General features: G+C 47.8%; 1 protein-coding gene and 1 long non-coding RNA gene across 3 annotated transcripts in view; one reads left to right on the top strand and one right to left on the bottom strand.

The window, feature by feature from the left end:
* Positions 1-324: 324 nt before the first annotated feature.
* Positions 325-6636, bottom strand: LOC142857903 (uncharacterized). 2 transcript variants are annotated; one of them, XR_012911888.1, is made up of 4 exons: positions 6093-6636; positions 5712-5806; positions 4719-5148; positions 325-4685 (listed from the first exon to the last, which is right to left on the bottom strand). It is a non-coding gene; the product is annotated as an uncharacterized LOC142857903 (long non-coding RNA). The 2 variants fall into 2 exon arrangements; XR_012911887.1 differs by having other exon boundaries at positions 325-5148.
* Positions 6637-6881: 245 nt separating this feature from the next.
* Positions 6882-24763, top strand: part of Med26 (mediator complex subunit 26) — a 41336-nt gene continuing 23454 nt past the window's right edge. Inside the window, exon 1 of the mRNA XM_075987002.1 lies at positions 6882-7258. Within this exon, the coding sequence (XP_075843117.1) occupies positions 7187-7258 (72 nt within the window). The 5' untranslated portion in view covers positions 6882-7186. The remainder of the gene's footprint in view (positions 7259-24763) is intronic.

The raw sequence follows: 24763 nt of genomic DNA, 5'->3' as shown, positions 1-24763 counted from the left end.
GCTTTTGAGACCTAAAAGTCCATCCCATAGGGAAACATTTCCTCCAGAAGGCTACTTCCAGTGAACCTATTGGGCCACCACAGGGGTCAGGAAGTAGAATGTGGTGTTTGAATGAGAATGGCCCCCTAGGATCAGATGTTTGAACACTTGGTTCCCAGTTCCTAGTGCTGTCTGGACAGGCTTAGGAGGTGTGGTCTTGGTAGATGTCACTGGGTTGGCATTTCTGTAGCTCAAGCTGGACTCCACACTCTGAGGATGCTCTTGAGTTCTGATCCTGTAGTGAGAGCCACCAGCTAGCTTTACCCGAAATAACAACACACAAACTGTATTCATATATACACTACTTGGCCCATTTCTATTAATGCGCGTAAGCACCACGAGGTGGTGACTTATCTTGCCTAACCCATATTTAGTAATCTGTGTAGCACCAGTCTTACTGGGAAAGATTCAGCATGTCTCACCAGGTGGCTTGCTTCATCGCTTCTGCCCTGGAGAGGAGCGGCATGGTGTCTGCCTGAGGCGTCTTACCTCACTGCCTTCTTCCTCCCAGCATTCTGTTCTGTTTACTCCACCCACCTATGTTCTAACCTATCAGGCCAAGCAGTTCTTTATTAATTATCCAATGAAAGCTATGGATATATGACATTCCCCCATCATTTCCCCTTTTTCTGTTTAAACAAAAAAAAGAAGGCTTTAACTTTAACATAGCAAAATTACATATAGCAAAACAGTTATCAAATAAGAATTACAGTTACAATATTTATATCTATTTTATCTTTTACCATAACAAAGGAAAACTATAACTAACCATTCTTCAACTCCATCAAAGACTCCAGAAGGATACAATATTACCTAAGTAAATGAGAAGTAAGCAACTTACAAAACTCTAGAAATCACAGAGACATCTCGCTTCCTAGACAGTCACCCAAAGTTCCTCTGTACTGTTGGGGCATCCATCTTCAGCCTACAGGCCCATAATATCCAGCAGACATTTCCATGAAGCAGGAAATTTCAAAGGCAGTCAGTCATTATCTGCCGTGTCCTGCAGAATGTCTCGCAGACTCTTTCATGAATCAGGAACCCCGAAAGACCACCTTTAGGAAAGTTCAGCAGTCCTCTCTCTGTGGGTTCTTTGTGTCCAGTTTATGCAACAGTCCAGGCAAGAACAGTTTCTTGCCCAAATGGCTATCAAACTCCATAAGGAGCCTCTTCGATGCCCATCTTCCTCTTGAAGTTGATTGGTGCTGTCAGGAGCAGACATGTCTCATTGTCATAAAAAGCCCTAATTTATTAAAACATTAAATGTCATATTCTGTAGTCTTTGAAAGACATGAAGAATGTCTATCTAAAATATATCTATGCACATCTAGAAAATCTAACTAACATGACTACAAACTTGACTATTACTAATGATTATCCATTAACAACCTATATACATTACATTTTTACATGAACTACACAATCAAAATACCTTAGTCAAGGTCAGAAATACATATACATATAACAAGATTGACCGTAAATTTATATCAATAAAGTCAAATCCATACCAATGCAAATTATTCATAACTATATCATATCCCCCTTTAAATGTAAAAGAACATTTATAAAAAATATTTGGGAATATGGGCACAGTTTTTTCTCTACAAACTGCTTCGTGCTAAATAGGGCCGCTGTTAATCAGGTCTTTCATGGTATAACGTGTGTGCTAGATTCATCTCAGTCAGCAGTTGAGTGAAGTAATTTTTTGAGGGTGTTCACAGCAACCCTTTCAGGAGGGCGTGGTCCATCATACCATATTTGAATAGAAGCAATCCACAGAGTCTCATCCTCTGTGAAAACAAAAGAAGAAACTCCTTTCCAAAGCATCATGTCCTTAGATCCAAATTTTAAAGTCAAGGTATTTTCAAAATATCTATCTTGGATAAGTTCAGCAGCATTTATAAACAGATATCTTTTAGCAGCTGGTGCTCTTTCCTCAGCATTCAAACAATTCAAAGAGAACATAATAGCATACAGTATCAAGCTTCTTTCTGTATTTTCCATCTTTGTGCAGCTTTATTTTAACCTCTATTTCGTTTATCTTTACTTTTAACTTTTTGACCTGGAATAACTCTGTAGACCAGGCTGTCCTTGAACTCTCAGAGATCTACTTGCTTCTGCTTCCCAAGTGCTGGGATTAAAGGTGTTTGCTACCACACCTTGAACTCAACAGAGATGTCTGTCTTTGCCTCCCAGGCATTGGGATTAAAGGTGTGTCCTGCCACACCTTGAGGTCACAGAGGTCAATCTACCTCTGCCTCCCAAGTGTTGGGATTAAAGGTGTGTACCACCACACCCAATTACTCTTTCTCTCTTAACTTTAACTTTTAGCCTGCATATATTTTTCAAACACTGTAAATCATTTAGAGATTTTTTTTGTCTTTGAATCTCTCTTTACTGTATATGTCTCTCCTTTTCTGACCACATGAGCAATATGGGTAGGATTAAAGCCATTGCTTTGCAGGCTAGATCCAGCCCATTCCTTAGTTTTCCAGCCTCATGGCTGAGGTACTGGCTGTAGCCATGTTTATTGCCACAAGGCTATGGTGTTTCAAGGTCCCTGCCAGCAAGCAAGCTGCAACAGTATGTCCACAGACAACACTCAAGTCCTCTCTCTGTAGCCTCAAACAGTCAAAGTTTGCCCTGGCAGGACAGCCCAGAAAACTGGCATTTTTAAATAGCGCAGCTTTTTTTCCTGCTATGGCTGAAAACTGAAAAGCACGTGTTCAGCTTTTCATCAACACTGTTTAAGTGTTTTGTGGCAGGACCTCTTAAAAGAGCTGCAAGGTTTGCAGCTAAAGCTGAGTCAGGAAGCCTCTCTTAGATGAGAGCACTGGCTTGCCTCTAGCAAGCAGAGTAGACCCGAAAAATTGCTGCTACCAAGAAAACATGCTTTACTCTATTCTTTCCCAAGCTTTTTCAAGCTTTCTGTGGATTCAGTTGTCCACCCATTGGGCAGCCATTCTATAGATGGAGCTGTGGGCTGAGTTCCTGCAGCCTGGCTCCCAGCCACTGGTTAGTTTTACCCAAAATAACAACACACAAACTGTATACACTGCTTGGCCCATTTCTATTAATGTGTGTAAGCACCACGAGGTGGTGACTTATCTTGCCTAACCCATATTTAGTAATCTGTGTAGCACCAGTCTTACCGGGAAAGATTCAGCATGTCTGCCCTGGAGAGGAGCGGCATTGTGTCTGTCTGAGGCGTCTTACCTCACTGCCTTCTTCCTCCCAGCATTCTGTTGTTTACTCCACCCACCTATGTTCTAACCTATCAGGCCAAGCAGTTTATTAATTATCCAATGAAAGCAACAGATATATGACACACCCACATCATGATCTTATCTTCCACGGTGCTGAGTGACAGTTCACTACTTTGCAATGTGGCTCCATATAGATATTCTGGCATTACATCTGGCATTACATCTGGCTTGCTTCTGACTCCTACTGCTAGGTACTATCTCCTGTGCACTGTGTGCATATTTTTCTGCTCCAAATCTTCCTTTGCAGAAATTCCTGGGATTTTCTACACATCAGGTCAGCGTGTATATAACACTGAAAGTCTCAGCTGAAGTGCCACCCTTTCAGATATGTCCTAGGTATCCTGTCCCCTCACTGCTGTTCCAGCTGCACCCTGCTTCAGAAGTATGTCTGTGTTCTTTGTAGATATCCTTGGTTCTTGAGAAAGTCTTACCAAGTAGCCTTACTGGGCCTCCCAACTTGCTGTCCTCTTCCTCCCAGTGCTGGAATAGCAGGTGTACGCACCATTCCTACTTCCAGCCCTGAGGGCCAGTCAGCTTGGCTAAGCACTTAGTGCCAAACCTGGATACCAATAAGCAAGCTTGTGCATTCTGAATTTGGATATGGCTTACGTATCTGTGAACTCCCTTTAGTTAATCAAAACTTTAATGATCTCACTTAAAATTTTTTCCTTTTATGTGAATGGTTTTGCCAACATGTATGCTTATGCACCACATGCCTGGTGCCCTTATTGTTAAAAGGTGTCTTCAGCTCTCTTGGAACAGGAGTAACAGGCTGTTGTGAGCCACCATGTTCTTGCTAGGAATAGAATCTGGGTCCTCTTGAAAAACAGAAAGTGTTCTTACCTCTGAGCCATCTCTCCCGCTACACCTCCCCACTGCCCCAACTCCACGAACTTTGGAGAGTTTCATGTACTCAGAGCCCAAGTGGACCTCAAATTCAACATGTAGCCAAGTTTGCACCTGAATTCCTGATCCTCTTGAACCCACTTTCTGACAAATGGGATTATAGAAATGGACCACCAGGCCCAGCTAGTGTCTGATATAGGTGGGTCTTGCTTGCTGGCAGGGACCTTGAAACGCCATAGAGTTGTGGCAATAAAAATGGCTACAGCTGGTACATCCCCCTGAGGCTGGAAAGCTAAGGAATGGACTGGATCCAGCCAGTCATGGCTTTAATCCTCTCCATAAAGACTCACGTGGTCACAAAAAGAAAGTAAAAGAAAGATTCAAAGTCGAAGAAAACCTCTAAATGGTTTACTATGTGTTAAAAAAATACATACAGGCTAAAAGTTCTTAAAGTAAAAAAAAAAAAGAGAGAGTAGTTAGGTGTGGTAGTACACACCTTTAATCCCAACACTTGGGAGGCAGAGGTAGATTGACCTCTGAGACTTCAAGGGGCAGAGGTAGATTGACCTCTGTGACTTCTAGGTGTGTCAGCACACACCTTTAATCCCAATGCCTGGGAGGCAGAGACTGCAGGATCTCTGTGAGTTCAAGGACAGTCTGGTCTACAGAGTTATTCCAGGACAAAGATATACAGAGAGCCTGTCTCAAAAAATAAATGTAAAAATAAAAGAAATAGAGGTTAAAATAAAGCTGCACAAAGATGGAAAATATATTGTTTCTAACTTGATCCATGCGAAACCAACTGCCTGTTCATCTATACAATTTGTTCTGACAAAGCCACACTATACCACTGAATAAACGATTAAGACTGCAGGTTTGCAGGGCATGGTGGTCATTTTAATCCCAGCTTTTGGGAGGTAGATGCAGTTGGCTCTTTGGGTTCCAGACCAGCCAGAATTGCATAGTAAGATGCAGGCCACTGGGCTGCAGTGAGTTCCTGTATTTAAGGAAGAGAGAGAAAAAAAACACTATTAATAAAAGACAGCAGGTTGGTATGTCTGTAATCCTGCACTTGGGAGGCACTGGCAGGAACAAACATTTGAGACCAGATCAGGCTTCACAAAAACACTGTCTCTAAACAGCAAAGCCAGGATTGGATGGTGGAGGAATCTTTATTTTGCTTATCTTTTAATATAAAACCTACCTTCGCCGGGCGATGGTGGCGCACGCCTTTAATCCCAGCACTCGGGAGGCAGAGGCAGGCGGATCTCTGTGAGTTCGAGACCAGCCTGGTCTACAGAGCTAGTTCCAGGACAGGCTCCAAAGCCACAGAAAAACCCTGTCTCGAAAAACCAAAAAAAAAAAAAATCTACCTTCAAAATGGGCTGCTTTCCAACTAGCACCATGAGCTCCAAACACGAGGCAGGGAGAGTGTTTGTGAGAAGTATGTGTTCACTCTACTAGTGCAATGCAGTCTTCTGCCAGGTGCAGAATCAAGCAACCAGCCATGATAAAGCTTTTATTTTTTTTATGGGGGGAGGGAAGAACAGAGAGTCTTACCATGTAGACCAGGCTGGCCTCCAACTCCAGAGATCCTCCTGCTTCCGTGTATTGGGATTAAATGTCTGGTTCCCTCCACCCCCATCGGATACTCCCTAGAAGTACAACAAATTCAAAATTAGCAGGTGTCTCCAAGCTCTCAGAAGCACATGCGGTTTCCATTACCTGTTTCCCTTCCATTTCCAGTCTAGATCTTTAAGATAACGACACAAAACGGGAGTTATTTCTCCCGAGGCCACTGAAATACAGTGCGCTAAACTCGGAGCCCGCCCTCCCACCCCAACGTCTGCAAGAGAGCTCCGCGCCACCAAGGGACAGAGACCCGGAGCCCTAACACTTGACATCCTCCGTTTCTTGGTTTGACCTAAAACTCCAGGTGACCTTGGCGCTTCCTTTCCTCCTCGGTTAGGAGTTTCTGTTTTCCGGAACCAGAGCAGCAAAGCGAATGCGAAGGGAAAGACGCAGGCTGCAGCTCCGCCAGCTCGGGCCTGGCCGCCCCTCAGGCCGGCGACGTGAGCGGCGGTTCTTCCTGTGTTCGCGCCCGGTACGGATGCAGAGCCGAGGTGCCTGCGTCGCTGAGACCCTGTAGGCTCTCGCGCTCTGCGGAGGCGGCGGCTCTCAGACTTGCCCTTAGGTCCCCTCGGCGCGCGGGTCACATGGGGACACGCACTGCCCTGCAGACTCGCGCCTCGGGCTTCTGCAGCGGCGGCGGCTGCGCAGAGTTCCGCTGAGGTTCACGTAGCGCAGGTCTCAGTGCAACCGCTGCCCTCCTTAGCGTCCCAATGGCCGTTCCATTTCCTCGTTTCTGAGAGCAGAAGGCCTTCGTTCCACGCCGCCGCCCCGAGGCAGGACAGAGGACAAGTCCGAGTTCCCGGAGCCTGCCGGGGCGCTTCCGACAGGAAGCCCCGCCCTCCGGGCCGGAGTGGGCGTGGTCTCTAGACAGCGTCTGTTGCCCCGCCCAACTGCCTCCCAACGGCTCTCTGGGTCCGGCTGTGCCGAGGGGCGGCAAGACCTGATAACTGCGCATGCCTGCACATGCGCAGAATCAATGGGAGTGGCTCACGAGCCGGCCCCTTCCAAATCCAGCGTATCCGCCCGCCCCCATCTCCCAACCTCCTCAGCGTGGCGCCGACGCTGCGTGCGGCGCGAGTTACCCAGAGTGCTCAGCGCTGGGGCAGCTCACTGGAGTTTGGTTCTCGAGGCGGCGGTGTTGGCGGCGGCGGCTCCTCCGTCGGCGGCTCCTCCTCCTCCTTGCTCGGCGGTGGCGGTGGCGGCGGCGGTGGTCCGGGGCCTGAGCTCCGGTCCCCTCCGCTTCCCTCCGTCTTCCGCCATCTCCCCTAGCGCCCCGACCTCCTCCGGCGCCGCGGGGAACATGCGGCTCCGTTCCCGGAGGCCGGCGAGTGACTGACCCGCGTCCCCCCGCCTCAGCCTGCCCGCCCGCCGGCCCGGCCGCTCCCCCCCGCTTGGCTCAGGCAATGACAGCGGCTCCGGCGTCTCCGCAGCAGATGAGGGACCGGCTGCTGCAGGCCATCGACTCCCAGAGCAACGTAAGTGACTGCCTCGATATCGGGGACCGAGGCCGCATGTGCCGGGACCCTCCCCCTCCGACGCACCCCCGACCAGGGGGCCTCTCCCGGCGGCGTCCTGTCCGCCACAGTCGCTGCCATCTCGGCCTTTCGTTCTCCTGGGTCCGGGGGCCGCAGGCAAGGCGGGCAGCCCGGCGGCTCAGGGTACCTGAGGCCGAGGCTTCACGCGGCCTGGACTGAGGGATCGCTCGGGGTTGAGATCAGATGGCTGGTTCTCGGTTGTCTCAGCCTGACCGCCCTTGGTGCTCCCCACCGTGCCCCTCTGCCTCTCGACCCCGGGACTCGTGACCCCTCGGGAGGGTCTCCTTGCGGGGGGGTATGGTGGGAAGCAACTAGTGTCCCTTCGATGGCTCGGAGAGCCCGCGTCTCCCGAGTCTCGGCCTTTCTTCCTCTTCGGTCTTCTGGCTGAAATCGCCTTCTTGGGCTCAGAGAGAACCTCAGGCCCTCCTTATCCCCAGCCTTGCAGCTTGGGATCCCTGGAGAGTCTCCCCTCTCTTTTTGACTACCTGGATATAACCTCGGTTAAACACTTTCTGGGGTCACAACTTAGGAAAGACGACCCTGAAGAAGGTGGGATCCTTCCTGTTACCTTTTTTGGCCTAAATGCACCATTGTATGTCTGACCAGTTTTGGTACTGAATTACTGCCCATCACAGTTGATTGTTCTCTCTCCCCTACCTTCCGGTTCTTTTTTCGTCTCTCTTGCCTCACCTGAGCAATGCAGCCTGATGCTTTGGTCTCATGGCTTTCGAGAGTTAGCTGTAAGGGGTCACTTTATGTCTCATCTCCCTCTGCTAAGGGTCCTATGATCAGAGGGGCAGCCTTTTCTTCCTGTATGAGCATCTCATCTGTCCTTGTGTTTTTTCCAAAGGTTTGTTGGCAATGTTGGGAGGGGGAGTCCTTGTTACAGGCAGGGGCAGGGCCATGGAAAGATGCACAGGCATCCAGGTATGAAATGCTTGATGGGAGACCAGGAAGTGGCTTTTGAGATCACTTTTTAATATGCTCGAGATGGAAGAAGAAAAAAAGATCATCTTGGGCTTGGCCAGGTAACTGCAGTTTGAGCAAGGAGGTTCTACCTATGCTTGACTTGTTACTCTTAGCAATGTGCTGTATTCTGATGTGTTGAGAAGAATTCACAGTGATTTGTGCAGTCTTGGTAGAAATGGAGGTGTCCTGATCGCTGTAAGAATCTGCTTGACAGATCCAAAGTAATTCTCTGCTTTCTGATCTTCAGACCCCATTAGGATCACCTTGATACTGATTTAGCAAGTATTTTAGACATCTTTGGAGGTGGAGTAGGGAAAGGCTAGATAAACTCTTCTAAAAAGTCTTTTCTTATGGTTTTTTTGGGGGGGGGTCTAGTGACTGATTTACTGCAATTACATGATTAGGATATTAAAAGATAAAACAAGTGATATGAAAACGTAGCTTCAGTGACTTTTGCATCTTTTATGAAGCCACAATGTTAACAGTGTAATTTTTTTTTCTTTTTTCTTGGTTTTTTGAGACAGGGTTTCTCTGTGGTTTTGGAGCCTGTCCTGGAACTAGCTCTTGTAGACCAGGCTGGTCTCGAACTCACAGAGATCCGCCTGCCTCTGCCTCCCAAGTGCTGGGATTAAAGGCGTGCGCCACCACCGCCCGGCTGTACAGTGTAATTTTTTGTTTGTTTGTTTGTTTGTTTTGAGAGAAGATTTCTCTGTGTAGCCCTAGCGTCCTGAAACTCACTTCGTAGATCAGGCTGCCTCGAACTCAGAAATCTGCCTGCCCCTGCCTCCCAAGTGCTGGGATTAAAGGTTTGCACAATCACCATCCAGCTTCCACAGTGTAATTTTTAAGTCCTGTGTATTCACTCCTTTGCTGAGAAATTATCAGGGATCTGACTGCTGCCTGGGAGAGTGTTGGAATCAGCAAGTGCTTTGACACGCCATCATGATGCTGTAGATCACATGGGACAGGGACCTTGGGGGTCCAAATGCTAGCTAAGGCTCTGACTAAAAGGGTTCTTCTGGAGGTGTAAGAAGGAAGATAGCTGAGCGGTGGTGGCTCACGCCTTAATCTCAGCACTTGGGAGGTGGAGGCCAGCCTGGTCTACAAGAGCTAGTTTCAGAACAGGCTCCAAAGTTACAAGAAACCTTGTCTCGAAAAACCAAAAAGGGGGAGGGGGGCAAATTTTAGTTTGTTTTTTTCTTTTTTCTTTTTTGGTGGGGTAGAGGGGAGCAGGGGTTAAGGCAGAATCTCTGGAATTCACTATGTATGTAGACCAGGCTGGCTTCACAGAGGATCTGCTTGCCTCTGCCCTGGGATTAAAGGCATGTGCCACAGTGCCTGGCCCCCAAACTTAGTTTCTTGAATCTTTTCTTACTATACTCATTGGGTTGTGGGTAAGGTTCTTAGAGTGGAGTATATATCTCAAAGGACTGTAGTGATAAGTGACCTCATTGTAGTAGCTGGAGTTGAGGACTTGTCTCTGAGTGTCGAGGGAAGTTTTTCCCTAAATGCAGTGTGTCAGTGACCATCCATGAACACTGCTAGGTGTATGTGACAGGTGCTGGCTTTGCAGGACCTCTTTGTAGAACTCAGCCTGGAGGACAGTCCTTGATTTCGTCCTGAGGCATTGAAGGGTACCCAAGCATTTGCGCTTTCTCCAGATTGCTCAGGGCCCAGGTAAGAGCTGTGTGCTGGAACAGGGCTCTCTTCTCTGCTGTGCTCTGTTCAGTTATGAATTCTACCACTTGGTAATTGACACATATTTAAGTTGTTCATGGAAAAAATACAAAAATGGGGACAGAGTTGAAGAGTTAACACTACAATCAACCCTCTTCAGAGAGAAGTGACAGAGATTGGTGTCATGTAACGCTTACCTTTCTGAGCATGCAATTATGGTTAACAAATTTAGCTGTTGCTGGAAAGTCAGTGCCAGGCAGCTGACCTACTGTCCACAGCCTCTGAAGTTGGGAATGACATCTGTCTGCCCAGCTCCTTGATTCAGGAGGTGTCCAGAGGAAAACAGGTGTTCGAGCCCCAAAGCAGCAAGCATTGTCCTTTCTGCCAGGCCTGTATTTCAGAAAGTTCCTCTCTCCTTTCCAAAAAACCCCTAACAGACTTCCAGAACTATGAGAGCTCCAGTCACCTCAGTGTGTGTGAGCTCAGGGTGTTGACAGTCTCTAAAGTATGTTGTAGGTCTGCTTGTGTCTTTTGTTGAAAGTAAAGGTCAGTGGTATGACTTAATCTTTCACAGAAATCATAGTGAGTCCCCCTTTGGCCAGTGACAGGGTTCTTAGTCCTAATGGTGTCCTCCCTGTTTAAGGAAATCCTGGGCTGTGTCTTCCTGAGATGTTGGCTCCTTGTGGTTGTTCCATGTCTTGCCTCCTTTTCTAGAAAAGAGTCCTGACCCCTTTCTCCATGCTGGTTCAACTCTTAAACCTGTGACTCAAAAGCTGCCTTGAAGCCCCCGTTTTTTTCAAGAAGCCCTGGGACTGCTCCGTGTCCTGAAGGCCAGCTGTGGAAGGGCCTATCTGGAGCCTAGATGACTGAGAAAATCACAGGTGACTTGAGATGTGTCTGTGGGGAATGTGAGTGTGACCTTGTGGAGGGATAGTACAGCTTCCTGGAAAAGTAGTGGTCTAGGATGGGGCTTGTCAAAGCAGGTTTGTGACCCTGGGTCACAGTGGGAGGCCAGAGAAGGCTTGTAAAGGAGGACTTGATCCAACTACTGCTACTGCCAGACTCTGGAATAGGAGATCCCAGGAGCTGCTTTCTTCTTCTCACTCCAGAAGAAGCAGTCACCATGGCTGTCATTTGGAGCCACTTGCCTCTGCTGACCTGTAAATTCCTTGCTGCAAAGTAACTAGTGGGCAGTCCTGGGAGGGCTGCTGTGGTCTAAACGAGTTGTTCTGCAAGGCCTTCTCCTGTGTGCTTGCTTCAGGAATTGATGCAAGGTGGATTGTGTGATCTTTTCTAGCTGTTGAAGGAGATAATGGATACCCTTAGTTAGTTTGTATGGCACCTGGCTGTTCTTCTCAACAGCCCCATAAAGGGAGGTGGGATGAAGCCACTTGCCTTTCTGATAGCCTAGTGCTAGTGGTGTTTGCTGTGGACAGGAGAGGACAAGATGCTTTTGTTTCTTACCAACTTCATGTAAGGTGATTGGACCAGAGTTAGGGACTTACCCAGGGTTAAGTGACAACGCTTTTGACACTGAATAGTATTGTGTGTGGTTGAGAAATGGAGACGTGACCTTGGTCAAGGCATAAAGGCAGGGGTGAGCTGGTGTGAAGAGCAGAGAGGCAGTTTGCTTTCATGCTGGTCTTGCTGCTACCCTGGCTCAGAGCATCCTTTGCAGTTAGCTCCTGTCATGTTGGGGTGTTAGCCTGGTGGAAGGCTGGCCTGAGCCTATGCTATGCATTTCCTGAGTAGGGAAGGCTGGCCTGCTAGTCCTATGTGATTGGAGCTGGGTGATAGCATCGCAGGGGCTATTTTCCAGTGCCAGTAGGCATGGAACTTTACCTTGTCTGTTCTCCAGCTTTGCTTTCTACTGCAAAGTGACAACTCTTGATACTAACTTAAAATGCCAGTGATCCTGCTGGAAAAAGGATGCAGGAACTGAGTGTGTCAGTTCTGCTTTGTCCTGTGCAGTGGTATTCCTCTTGTTCTCTGCTGTAACTAGGATTCTGGAGAAGATCAGTGTGGCAGTTCTAACTTCGGGAAACAAGGTAGCAAATCTCACTTTGGAATCAGATTTTGTTTGACTTTTTTTTTCTCTGCAGAAGGTAGACTTTGTCTTCGGAGAGTATTTTAGGTGGTCCTCAAAGTTGGAGGTCCTAGAGGCCTGGAGAGCTGTCCCCACACTAACCTGGAAGGAAGGGACTTTTGTCCTGGACAAAGTATTATATTGTATTGTCCCTTGACTTAGGATATTGCTATGTGTGCCGGACAGATATCTCAAGGTGCCAGGATCAGGGTTGGGTGAAGGGGCATCTGCTCCAGCAGCCTTTAGCACCACTAGATACCAAACTGGCCCCAGCCTGACTTCTGGGAGACTGTCTGCTTCTCATAACAGACTCCTTCTGTAGCTAGGGCTGGTCCTTTTCATTTCCTGGGAGTGAGCTGTCCTGAGGCTGCCTGACCCTATAGCTGGTTGTGAGAATAGGCAGCTGGGGTTCAGCAGGTAATAAGCAGGCAATGTGTTTTCTGGGTGGCCTTACTATGTCTACACTCCTTTCATTCTCAGGACACATGTGTTCTCTAATAGGATGCCTTTCCTAGTGAGGTGACAAGCTGCACTGTGTCTAAGCGTACCCCCAGTCTCAGGTCTGGGAGGCCATACAGTTACATCTTCAACACCAAAGGGGCTTGTGGTTTATAGAGAATTGTGGTAAATCTGAAAAGGTGCCTGAGGAGTTGACTGTTTCTCTCTAGTGCGTAATAGTGCTTTGGGTAGTAAGCAGACTTGAGTGCACTCAGTTCCCTGCCTTTGGGGACCTGGAGCCTGGCAAGGAGGCCAAAATGGTGTTCTGTGCGTGACTGTCTGAGGTGCGGTGTTTGACCTTAGGGCTGCCACTCTTGAGCCCAAATGGAACACTTTCCCTGTGTCTTATTTGCAAGTAGGATTCTCTCTCTCATTCTCTCTCTCTCTCTCTCTCTCTCTCTCTCTCTCTCTCTCTCTGTCTCTCTCTCTCTCTCTCTCTCTCTCTCTCTCTCTCTCTCTGTCTGTCTCTCTCTCTCTCTCTCATTCTCTCTCTCTCTCTCTCTCTCTCTCTCTCTCTCTCTCTCTCTGATGGGGGAGAATTGCAAGTTAAGGCACATCTATGAAGGTCAGAGGACAAGTTTGTGGAGTCAGTTTTCCCCTTCTGTGTTTATGTGGATTCCAGAGGAGTGCACTCTGGTTGCTAGGCTTGTGCACACTGCCTCTATTTGCTGGGCCATCTTGCCAAAGGTAGAATTCATTTTTAAAAATTTGTGTGTGCATGCCACATATGTGCAGGTGCCTGGGGAGCCAGAAGAGGGCATCAAGTCCCTTGGAGTGGCTGTGAGTTTCTTGATATGGGTGCAGATCCTCTTTGGATCCTCTCTTAACTGCTGAGCCATCTCGCCAGCCTATCTATCTATCTATCTATCTATCTATCTATCTATCTATCTATCTATTTATTTATTTATTTTGAGTCAGGGTCCCTCTGCCTCCTGAGTGCTGGGATTAAAGTCATGCACCAACACTATCCAGCTAGACCTTTTTTTTTTTTTTGGTAGAGTTAAAAAAAAGATTGACTTAATTTATGTGGGTGAATGTTTGCCTGCATATATGTACCATAAATGTGCTTTTGGAGGATTGTGAGTTACCATGTGGGTGTTAGGAACTGAACCCAGGTTCTATGTGTAAGGGCCGCAAGAGCTCTTAACCTTTGAACCATCTCTCTAGCCCAACATATAATTCTTTTTGATTTTGTTTTCTAACACAGGGCTTCTCTGTGTAGTTTTGGCTGTCCTGGAACTCACTCTGTAGACCAGGCTGGCCTCAAACTTAGAGATCGACCTGCCTCTGTCTCCTAAGCACCACCACTGGCCCAAGGTAGAATTCTTGAGAGTATGAAATGGCTCTGTGAGATGCACTGTCATCTGGAAGTTCAGAATTAAATGTTTTATAGCAGGTACAGGTGGTTAGCTCTACATTTGTCTCTAGTGTGAGGGGAACAGACTTGGAAGGAATAGTCTGGTTGGACAAACTGAGCGGTTTGTCCCGTGGACTCCAAGATGGAGCTGTGTACATTTCAAGCTATCTAAGAGAACTCCTGAAGGGCTTGGACATGGGATGAGGCTAAAATTTCATTTTCTTTTTTTAGTTGTCATCTTGCTCTTCTGCCTTCGGCTAGCCTGTAACTCTTGACTCAGCCTTCCAGGCAACTGGTACTGTGTGAGTGTAGACCAAGGGCAGAAGACAGGAATCCTGGGAGAAAAACCCTGTTGCCCTTAAGGCTGCTGTCTTGGATTGTCAGCTAGTTAAAAAATCCAGGGTCACCAGGACCCTTGGGCTGTGTGGTGGCCCTCTACTTCTGTGGTTCTCTATGGATTGTTGTAGAGAGAGTCTCTTCAGGTGAGGTGAGGTGAGGTAATGTGCCCTCTGGGGATGCAGGCATGCCAGGCAGCTGGGTTACTGCTCCTGAGCCCAAGAGCTTCATCACTATCTTGGATCCATCCAGTGGAAGCCCAGGGGCCATCGGAACAGAGTTCTACTGGCCTTGGTGGCGCAGGCCTTAATCCCAGCACTTGGGAGGCAGAGGCAGGAGGATCTCTTGAGTTCCAGACCAGCCTTTGTCTATAAGGTGAATTCCAGGCCAGCCAGGGCTATACACAAACCTTGTCTCAAAATAAATTAACATTTAAAAAGGTTTTTCCTGAGCTCAGAGATACATGGTGTCTTCTGTTAGCAGCAGCAGCAGCAGTTGTAACAGCCAGTGTCACTAGATGAGTACACTGGCTTCCAAGCATTTGTTTGCTATTTTATCCTGGAAGTAGGCACTTGTCTTCAACTAAGGGGCCAGAAGAGACTAAGCAAACTGGGTCTCTAACTAGTGCTGGGTGTCCCTGAAGCATGGGCTCAGTCCTAAGAGCCAGGATCTAGCTCAGAGGCTCCACTATAGTGGTTTGAAGTGTTTTGCTTGTATACATATTTATTCACTCCCTGGTTCCTGCAACTTTACCTCTTTTACTTAAGAAAAAAAACTTTTAAAATGAAAATTGATATATATTTATGTGTCTGAGTGATGTGTATGCGACATTGGTGCAGATGCCTAAGGAGGCCAGAAGAGGGCATCCTATCCCCTGGAGCTGGAGCTACCAGAAGTGTGAGCTGTGCTGGAGCCTACTTGGGTCGTAGGAATTGCAGGCCGTCTCTCCAGCATATCCCTTTCACTTACTTTTAAACTCTGGGCTCCTTTCCTGCAAGAACTCATTTTCATTTCAGCTTTCCAATCTCCTGTCCTCTCGGTGTGCTTTGTGTACCTGTTTTGTTGTTGTTTTTAAAATTCTCAAATTTGGGTGTGGCTCTGAAGTGACATTTTCAGCTGGGAATCATCTTAGATGAGAAAGCTGGTCTCCAGTGTATTTGACACCTGGGAATCAATTTTTGTACGTACTCTGGTGGGGAGCTCCATTTATCCCCATAGCTCCCTCTTTTTTGGAAATCATTCTTTTTGAGATCCACATTTCTTCCTGTGTAACATTCATTATTTAAAACCCTACCAAGCTCACAGCACATGTTTTCATTGTTGTTGTTGTATTTTTACTTATTCATTTAGAGGTAAAGTCTCCCTGTGTAGCTCTTGATGTCTTGGAACTCACTATGTAGACCAGTCTGGCTTCTGCATCCGTAGTGCTGGGACCAAAGGCATGCACCACTATGACAGGTCACTGTGTGTGTGTGTGTGTGTGTGTGTGTGTGAGAGAGAGAGAGAGAGAGAGAGGGGGGGGGGGAGAGGGAGGGAGGGAGGGAGGAGGGGGGGGTAGGGAGGGAGGGAGGGAGGGAGGGAGGGAGGGAGGGAGGGAGGAACCAGATTTTTTGGAGCTGGAGTTACAGGTAGTTTTGAGTCATGTAACATGGGTGCTGAACCACTGGAAGATCAAGTGTTCCTAATCACTGAGCCATCTTTTCCCACTTTCCCCTAGTTGTTGTGTTTTGGCTAGGTTTGAATGCCTGAGCTCAAGGGATGGATCTTCCTCAGCCTTCCAAGTGCTTGTAACTGGGGGCCTGCCCCACACCGACCTTTGATTAAGGGGTCTTGTTTTCTGCCTTTTTTATGGGGTTAGAAGCTCCTCCTACCTAGTGCCTGCTGGGTTGTCTGGGAAAGGGGCTGGTTTGGAACTGTGTTCTCAGCTCTTAAGTGAGCAGGTGAATATCAGGTGATGTCGTCTTTCAGTGCTTCAGAGCACATGTGTGGAGATCCTGTGAGGCAGCTGTCTGTTCTGGGAACTGAGGCTTGGTAGCCACATGGCTAGGAATCAGGCTGACGTTGGAGCTTGGTCCTTGTGCTGGTTGCTTGCGCTGTTACCTGTGAGAGGCCAGTGGGCACTCAGAATGCCTTTCTGCCTCCTGTTCATGTCCCAGTTTTGTTTTGTTTTGTTTGTTTGTTTGTTTTTTGATTACTTTGAGACAGGTCTTGCTGTAGCCTTGGCTGGTCAGAAACTTGCTGTGTAGACCACACTGGTCTTGAACTCATAGAGATTCCCTATCTCCTGTGTACTAGAATTAAAGGCATGTGCCACCAAGCCTAGCTTCAGGTTCCAGTCTTTAGGCCAGGCCACAGTTACCTCCTGCTAAACTGAGAGGAGACTCAGACAGACTGAGTGCCCATTACTTAAAATGCTTGGGCATAGAAGAGACTTGGAGTCTTTGTTTTTACCATGTTCCTATAGACTTCCCTTCAGTGTCACTATTGAATAATGTCACTACTGAGGGAAGAAAGGAGGGAGGTCTAACTGCTGCAGAGACCCCTGACCCTCTGCCTTTATGTCACGTGATTTGTTGGTGGTTGACTGGCTTGTATTGACTCTGGTCAGGAGCTCTGTGGTGTACACATCAGTGGTTCATGATTTGCTGAGAGGACTGTGGATAGTGATGGTGACTCCACTGTCCTCTTTTCTGTGGTCAGCTCCTGCACTTTGAGTAGCCATGTGCTCAGTCTTGTGTGAGGGACAAGGTGGTAGCCACTTGAACCTGAGCTGGGTGGACCCAATAATTGTGGTGCATGTGACAACAAAGCAAGCCATTGAGGGACTGTGTGTGTGTGTATCAGTAAGACATAGCCTCTTGGAAAGGCCTAGAGTTTGTCTCCTGGATTACTTATTGTGCCTCACTTCCTTCATTAAATCTTGGCCTGGCTCAGGTCAGGTGGCCACATCTTCCTTGGGATGAACTCTAGTTATCATGGTAATGGTAGACTGTCTTATTTTGTTTTGCTTGCTTGCTTTCTCTTTTCTTTTTCAAGACAATGTTTTCTGTGTAGCCCTGGCTGTCCTGGAACTTACTCTGTAGACCAGACTGGCCTCGAATTCAGAGATCCACCTGCCTCTACCTCCTGAATCCTGGGATTAAAGGTGTGCTCCACCACAGCTGGCATATTCTTTTCAATTAAAAGTTTTTTTTTAAGTGCTTACTTTTTTTAATATTTATTTATTTATTATGTATACAATATTCCGTCTGTGTGTATGCCTGAAGGCCAAAAGAGGGCACCAGACCCCATTACAGATGGCTGTGAGCCACCATGTGGTTGCTGGGAATTGAACTCAGGACCTTTGGAAGGGCAGGCAATGCTCTTAACCTCTGAGCCATCTCTCCAGCCCCCAATTAAAAGTTTTTATTGGGAATATAGGGACCAGGTATACCGGGGCGCTCATGTGGAGATTAGAGGACAACTTTGTGGAATTAGTTCTCTTATCTTTATGTAGGTTTGGGGGGGAGGGGCAAACTCAGGTTGTCAGACTTGCATGGGGCAGGCAGCAAGCACTTCTACTGGCTAAGCCACCTTCTCTAGCCTGTCTGTTTTCAGGGCTAGCCATCCTGGAATCCACTTAGGGTGAATGCTGCCTGGCATTACCTGCATGTCTATTGTGGGACCTTCTGTTAGATGGGAAGGAGGAAGCCTTTGGCTCACTAGTTTTCATCATTTCCTCCAGCATTCACTTAGTTGGCTGGTGACTGGACACCCATTCTTACATCCTTGGCTAACTTAGCAGTGCAGAACTCTCATGTGATATCACCATCAATTAGCTGGGTCCATGGCTGGGTCTGGAGAGCTATCTCTCTGGAGGGCCAGTGAGTCCAATTGAGATGGAAAGTCCAGAGTAAGTGGAGGGTGGTTTGCAAGAAGAGAGGCCTAAGTGCTGCCTGTTAGCGTTTTACTGCAAGCTCTGAATTTGTCTGTGATCATCCCCAGGTGCCAAGTAAGCTGTTAGCTTGTCCTGGTGAAGGTATGGTGGTTTGCCACTTTGGCCCTCACTGTAGTTGAGCGTCCCTTGGTGCTGCAAATCATCTCTCCTTGTGCTTGAGGAACTGCAGAGTCCACACAAGGGCCCCAGGCCAGAGCCCACAGCCTGTGTGGATTGAGGAGCCCCAGGCTTGGGAGCAGGAGGTCTGGTTTGGTCTGATTGCCCTGTCTGTTTCCTCCTCTCTCCCACCCCCCTGGTTAATCTGGGGAACTGGAAACTGGTACCTGTGCTTCTGGACTGCTGCTTCCCTTAGGTTGACCAGACAACAGGCCCAAGGGATGCTTCTTGTGTGGCCACTGCTTTTTCTTGTTCTGTATGCTCTGGGCAGCATGAGACCTGGTGACTCTCTGCTCTTGCTAGGTGCTGGCAGCCTGAGGCTAGCTGGTACCAAGGAGGTTTGTGAATGGGTGCTGCTGTCACAGGAACTGAAGTAGCTGAGTTCCCACTCTTGACAACTGGTGGCCGCCTAGGAAGGACCTGGAACTGACTTCCCAGGAATGGGATGTTGAGTCCCCAGTCCAGGCTGCCATGCTCTCACTCTGCTGGGCCACTTTTTCTCTCCTCCCAAAGCTGAGTCATCACTGTAGTTTGGGGTTAAAGTTGAGGTGGGAGAAGGGGAGGGAACTTCATTTTATGTTGTTCTCAGTGTAATCATTTATGTGGGGAGGGGTCCTCAAGCATGGGCAGGCTTCCTCCATGTGGTGGCAAGAACAGCAGCTCCTTCTGGACCAGCCCAGGCAATTCTGTGGAATCACTGTCTTATCTCCAATTTGGGGAGCTTCTTCAGGAGCATCTGCCCAGATATGGGAAGGGGGGTGCTGTAAGAAAGTGCTAATGCCTAGAAACAGGAAGTTTCTAGAAGAAGCAGGGTCTACTGTGCAGATAGAAACACAGTAGGTTCCCCAAAAGAGTCATGAAGATATAGACTGCAGGACCAACAGGTTGGCCACCCTGGTCTGGTCTGGGATTAGAGAGACCACACCTTGTGGTGCATTTGGCTGGTTATGCATGTATGGGGTGCTGCTGTGGAAGGTGCTCACATTGCACTAGTCCTTCCAGGAACTAGGGACATGACCTGGCTCCCGTTGCATATGGTTTCTATCCCACCAGATAGGGAGTATAAAGTGGCATTGTTTGATTTGTAGAATGAAACATCCATGGGCACCAGAGTACCTGCTGTGTTTATCACCCCAGAATTCCTTCCTGGGTTGCTGCATTGTCTTTGTGCTCATCATGATGCAGCCTCACAGTGAGCCCTGGCCCTTGCCTTCTTACTATGTTGATGTTCCCTTTCTGTGTGTATCCCCTTCTGGGACCCACTGTCCTTTACCCATCATTTTGACTATATCAGCACCACATGAAGCACTTACCTGGTTTCAGAGCTCTCTCCTTGTGCTGTTGGGCCTCATCTGTCCAGCACCCTTCCAGCAGCCCAGTCGCAATCAAGTAGGTACATCTTCATCTCTGCTCTGAGTGTGCTGAGCTGTGTTCTTTGGTGCTGTGATCTACCATTCTAGGCCACCTGAAATGATCCTGGGGTCCCCTATTTCAGGAGATTAAATTTTGGGGCTTCTAGTCATATGACCCTGTATCTTTTCTTGGTTAGTCTCAGAGCCAGTTGCTACAAACCAAGATTGGGTTGTTTACCTGTTGGAACCCACTGCTGACTACCAAGGATCCTCAGTTCCTCAGACAGCATATGTTGAAGACAGTTTGTCTCACTTGTAACCTGGCCTCACTGTTTGCCTTCCACCTTGGAAAAACATAGGTTCACAGCCTTTTCTTCTCAGGAGGATGTAGACACCACTGGCTCTGGAGGCTGTTGAGACTGGAATACAATAGCCAGCTCCACTGCCATCCAGTCCCACACCTCGGTCTGGTCAGTCATAGGGCTCTATCTTCCTGGCCAGTGATTAGATCAGGGAAGCACTACGACCCAGTGGAGCCTGTGGAAGTTGTAGCACTCTGTTGGTGGGGTTGGCATTGATGTAGGTGGGAGAGGTGGGAGATGCTTGCTGCTGGATCAGGCCTTCTGAGTGAGCTGTCTGTTCCCCCTTGGAGCTGTCCCTCAAACAATGAGAGTCAGGACAGAATTGTGTGAGTGCTTTGACTCCTAGGCTCAAACTCAGGCCTCGGCTGGTGGATCAGCTCCTGAGCACAGTAGTGCCTAAGATGAGGGGAATGGATTAGGTTTTTTTTTGGGGGGGGGGGATTAAGGTTTCATGAGGCCTAGTTATAGCATGAACTTGGCAGTGTGGGGATGAGGGTGAGGATTTGGCAGGTCCTTTGGAGAACCTTGGTTTCTCCTGTGGTACATCTGACCTGTGTGTGTCACCCACTCTCACTGAGTGACGACGTTGTGCATGCTGTTGGGCAGGACCTGATGTGCTGAGCCCTTTGGCCCTACATGAGTGCGTGTGCTCTTGGTCATCTCAGTTGCTTTCTGCTAACCTTGGAGTGAGTGTCTTAATGTTTCCAAGCTTGAGTGCCTATTGTGATATGGGGCTAGTGTCATCCTGTGGGGTCTGAGGTGGGATGGTGGTGTCACTATTTAGTCATCCTGCTTGTGAGGGATGTACTGTTTTCCTGCCCCACAAGGAAGGAGTTAGGGTTATGGTTCCATGGGTAGTGGTGGCGGCGAATGCCTTTAATCCCAGCACTTAGAAGGCAGATGCAGACATGTCTCCGAGTTCAAGGCAGCCTGGTCTACAAAGCAAGTTCCAGGACAGTCAGGTCTACACAGAGAAACCTGGGAGGTGGGGGCACTTCCATAAGATAGGGATGTAGGCATGCATTTAAAGCATTTTCTTAATTAGTGATTATTGACGGGGGAGGACCCAGCCTATTATGAACCTAGGTTCTATAAGAAAGCAAACTAATCAAGCCAGTAAGCAGCACTCCTCCATGGACTTTATATCAGCTTCTGCCTCCAGGTTCTTGTCCTGTGTGAGTTCCTGTCCTGACTTCCTTTAGTGATGGACTACAATGGAAGTGTAAAACAAGTAAACCCTTTTCTTCTTCTACTTGCTTTTGGTCATTGTGTTTCATCACAGCAATAAAAACCCTGACTAGGACATGGTCTCTCTGTGGTTCTGACTGTCCTGAAACTTACTATATAGAGCAGGCTGGGCTCAAACTCACAGAGACCTCCTGAGTGCTGGGATTAAAGGTGTGCGCCACCACCCCTGACTAATTTTTTTTAAAAGAAGATTATGTCCATAAAGAGTAATTTTTTGTGTGTTAAGAATATAACTCAAACGAGAATAAGACTTAGAAACTTCTTGGTCAGTGTTGGAAACTTTGCTAGAGCTAGGTATGGTAGTGCACACCTTAATCCCAGAGATAGAAAGAATCTGAGTTCCAGGCAAGCCTGGGCTACATAGTGAGATACTTACTGTCTCAAAAACAAAACATTATAGGCGTTGGCAGATCTAGACCTATTTCCTTTTTTCGTTTGTATGAATGTAAAATACAGTCGTACAAATGGATTTTAATTTCATTCAGACTTATTTCAAGTATTTCGAAACAATCACTCATTCATGCAATGTGGTGTCAGTGTAACAGTGGTGAGTTCTTCAGAGAAACTCACTGGACAAAGTGTGTCAGGCCTATGCCTGGTCATCTCCTGTTGGTTCCAGAACCTTGGGTACCAGGTACACGGATACTAAAGTTTATTATATAAAATGCCTGGTCTGTACACAACTACAAATACTCACATATAATTGATTTACTTATGTATGTATTTTGGGGTTTTGAAACAGGCTGGCCTTGAACTCCTGACACTCCTGCCTTAACCTCTTAAGTGCTTTGGTGACTGGTATGCAGCACTGTGGCCAGCTGCATATGTTCTGAATCATCTCATTGGTTTGTACCCAGTAAAGGCTGAACAATATGTGTGTGGTTGCTATACTGTATTGTAGAGGAAATGGCTGGCAAGGTGTACACCTGACGACCTGACTTCTCCCTAGACACAAACAGTGCAGAAGAGAACTGATATCTGCAAGTTGTCCTCTGACTGTCACACATGCATACATAGTATGCACACATGCACATGAAAGAAAAAAACAAACTCAGCTTCATTCAGTTTCAGGGCTTTGGAAGACTTCAGACTCATAAGTACAGCCCTGTTAGCGTGTCTGTGTTTCCACCAGTGGCTGGCTTCAGAGTCCTAAGTGAGGTTAGGAAGAGCTGCCTGCTCCCCACCATTTGCTCCAAATGTATGCATGAGGACCTACAGAAACCAAGATGCGATAAATTATGGGATAAATAAAACCCACAGGAAATAGTGTTGAGAGGTTTTTTTTTTTTTTTTGGTTTTCGAGACAGGGTTTCTCTGTGGCTTTGGAGCCTGTCCTGGAACTAGCTCTGTAGACCAGGCTGGTCTCGAACTCACAGAGATCCGCCTGCCTCTGCCTCCCGAGTGCTGGGATTAAAGGCGTGCGCCACCACTGCCTGGCAAGAGTTTTATTTTCTTCAATTTAATTCTTGATACTGATTCCCAAGGTTCTTGAGCAGTTCTGGCACCCTTACTGGCTTGGATAGGACAGGACTCCCGTGGTGCTGAAGAGCACAAGCTTTGGTGTGTGCAGGTGGAGAACTGGCTGCCCTGGTGCTTGTTGTTTCTCTAACTGGGTTGCAGGCTGCAGGACAGCCTCTTGTAACTGGCTTCTGGAATGTTTCTCCTCTTTCTCCTTGACTACATTCATTGCAGACTGAACTGGGACACAGGGTGTTGGTCGTTTTTGGTCTGAAGCTTGACTGGAGATTCTAGGGCTATAAGGCTTAAGTGGCCTACTCCCTGGCCTGTCAGCATAGCTCTTAGTGCATCAACACCATTGCCCCAGAAGGAATGTGAGCCGTGTGAGGAAGGGGCAGGACAGGCGACTCTGGCTGTGTACCTGCTTGCTCCTCAACAGGAATGGTGTGATTTAATTTTCTTCATCATTAGCATTGAATGCTCAGGTCTCAGCCCTGTTCCAGGGTATAACCCAGATAGATGGCTTTGGACTTGCACGTGCAGATGGCTTTCCCCTGTGTTGGAGAGCAGGTACCTCCCCTGGCCACTCCACCCAGGTGACTGACCTCACCACTGGGCTACTCAGAATTAACTGGGCTTCAGAATGCTATGTGTTCTGCTGCTCTCAGAGAGGAAATCCATACTCACTGCATCTTCAGGCTGCTTTGTACCAGCAGCATGGGTTTCTTTTTCTGGTTGAGTGCCTAGAGTCACAGGAGCCTTTCCTTCTGGCAGCCATGCTCACCTGACCTTGCCCATCTGGAGGTGGGCATGACCAGTGGCTCTGGATGGTGTACTCTGGGAGAGGTAGTGTTACAGCATGCTTCTGTCTGGTTGTTGGTGCGCTACTGAGCGCATGCCCTGGTCTTTGGCAGACTTGCATTTAGAATGAATGATGGAGAGGCAGAGCTGGCCTGTGGGATAACAGATCTTCCATGCACACATCTAGCCATCACATGAAGGCTTCAGCTTGTTGTGCTAAGAAAGAAACATGGTGAAGTACTTGGCCACAGGGCCTAGAGCTGCCACTGCTCCCTTCTGAGGGTCTTCATCTGGAGGACAAACCTTTCGCTGCCTCCTCCAACACTCATGGGTCTTTACTGTGCTCATCTCCTTCCATACTCAGAATCTTGCACCTGCTCTTCTCCCCACTTGCCTGTATCTCCAGTCTGCTATTCATGTTATCCTATCTGGATATGTGTGTGAAGAGCTAGGGGTGCAGCTAGGCTCACTTTGTGTGCCCCCATCATAATGGCTGGGTGGAGAGACTCCATGATAGAGCATTTGCCTAGCTTGCGCAAGGCCTTGATTCCATTCCCAGCATCCACATGGCGGTTTATAAATAACCACCTGCAACTATGGTTCCAGGATGCTCTCTCTAAGAATACTAGGCATGGGTGTGGTCCACATACATACACACAAATAAAACACACACACATATATAAATACATTTTATAAAATAAAAGTGCCTGCCCATGAGTGCCTTTCTCTTTTAAGTTCTCCTGATTTTGTCTGTCCAGTTACCACAGTTCTCGTTCTCTCTCTCTCTCTCTCTCTCTCTCTCTCTCTCTCTCTCTCTCTCTCTCTCTCTCTCTCTCTTTTCAAGGCAGGGTTTCTCTGTGTAGCTGTCTTTGAACTACCTCTGTAGACCAGGCTGGCCTCAAACTCACAGAGATCCACCTGCCTCTGTCTTCTGAGTGCTGGGATTAAAGGCGTGAGCCACCACCCACAGGCTGCTGTGTGGACCTGTTATTTCCTTACAGCACAGGCACCTGTTTCAAGTTGACTTTGAGATAGAAATCTGAAGCACGTCTTGAACGTTAGGATGAAGTGCTCTGTTGTCTTTGTTCTGAGCAGCATTTTGAGCCATCTGACGCCTGTTTGATTAGTGTAGTGGTTTAGAGGATATTCTCCGTCCTCAAAAACCCAGTCAGCCACAGTCACTTCAGTTCACACCCGGCACTGCAAGC

Source organism: Microtus pennsylvanicus, chromosome 9 (assembly GCF_037038515.1).
Source record: "Microtus pennsylvanicus isolate mMicPen1 chromosome 9, mMicPen1.hap1, whole genome shotgun sequence".
NCBI lineage: Eukaryota > Metazoa > Chordata > Mammalia > Rodentia > Cricetidae > Microtus > Microtus pennsylvanicus.
The sequence above is the reverse complement of the archived record's forward strand: the minus strand, read 5'-3'. Positions and strand labels throughout refer to the sequence as shown.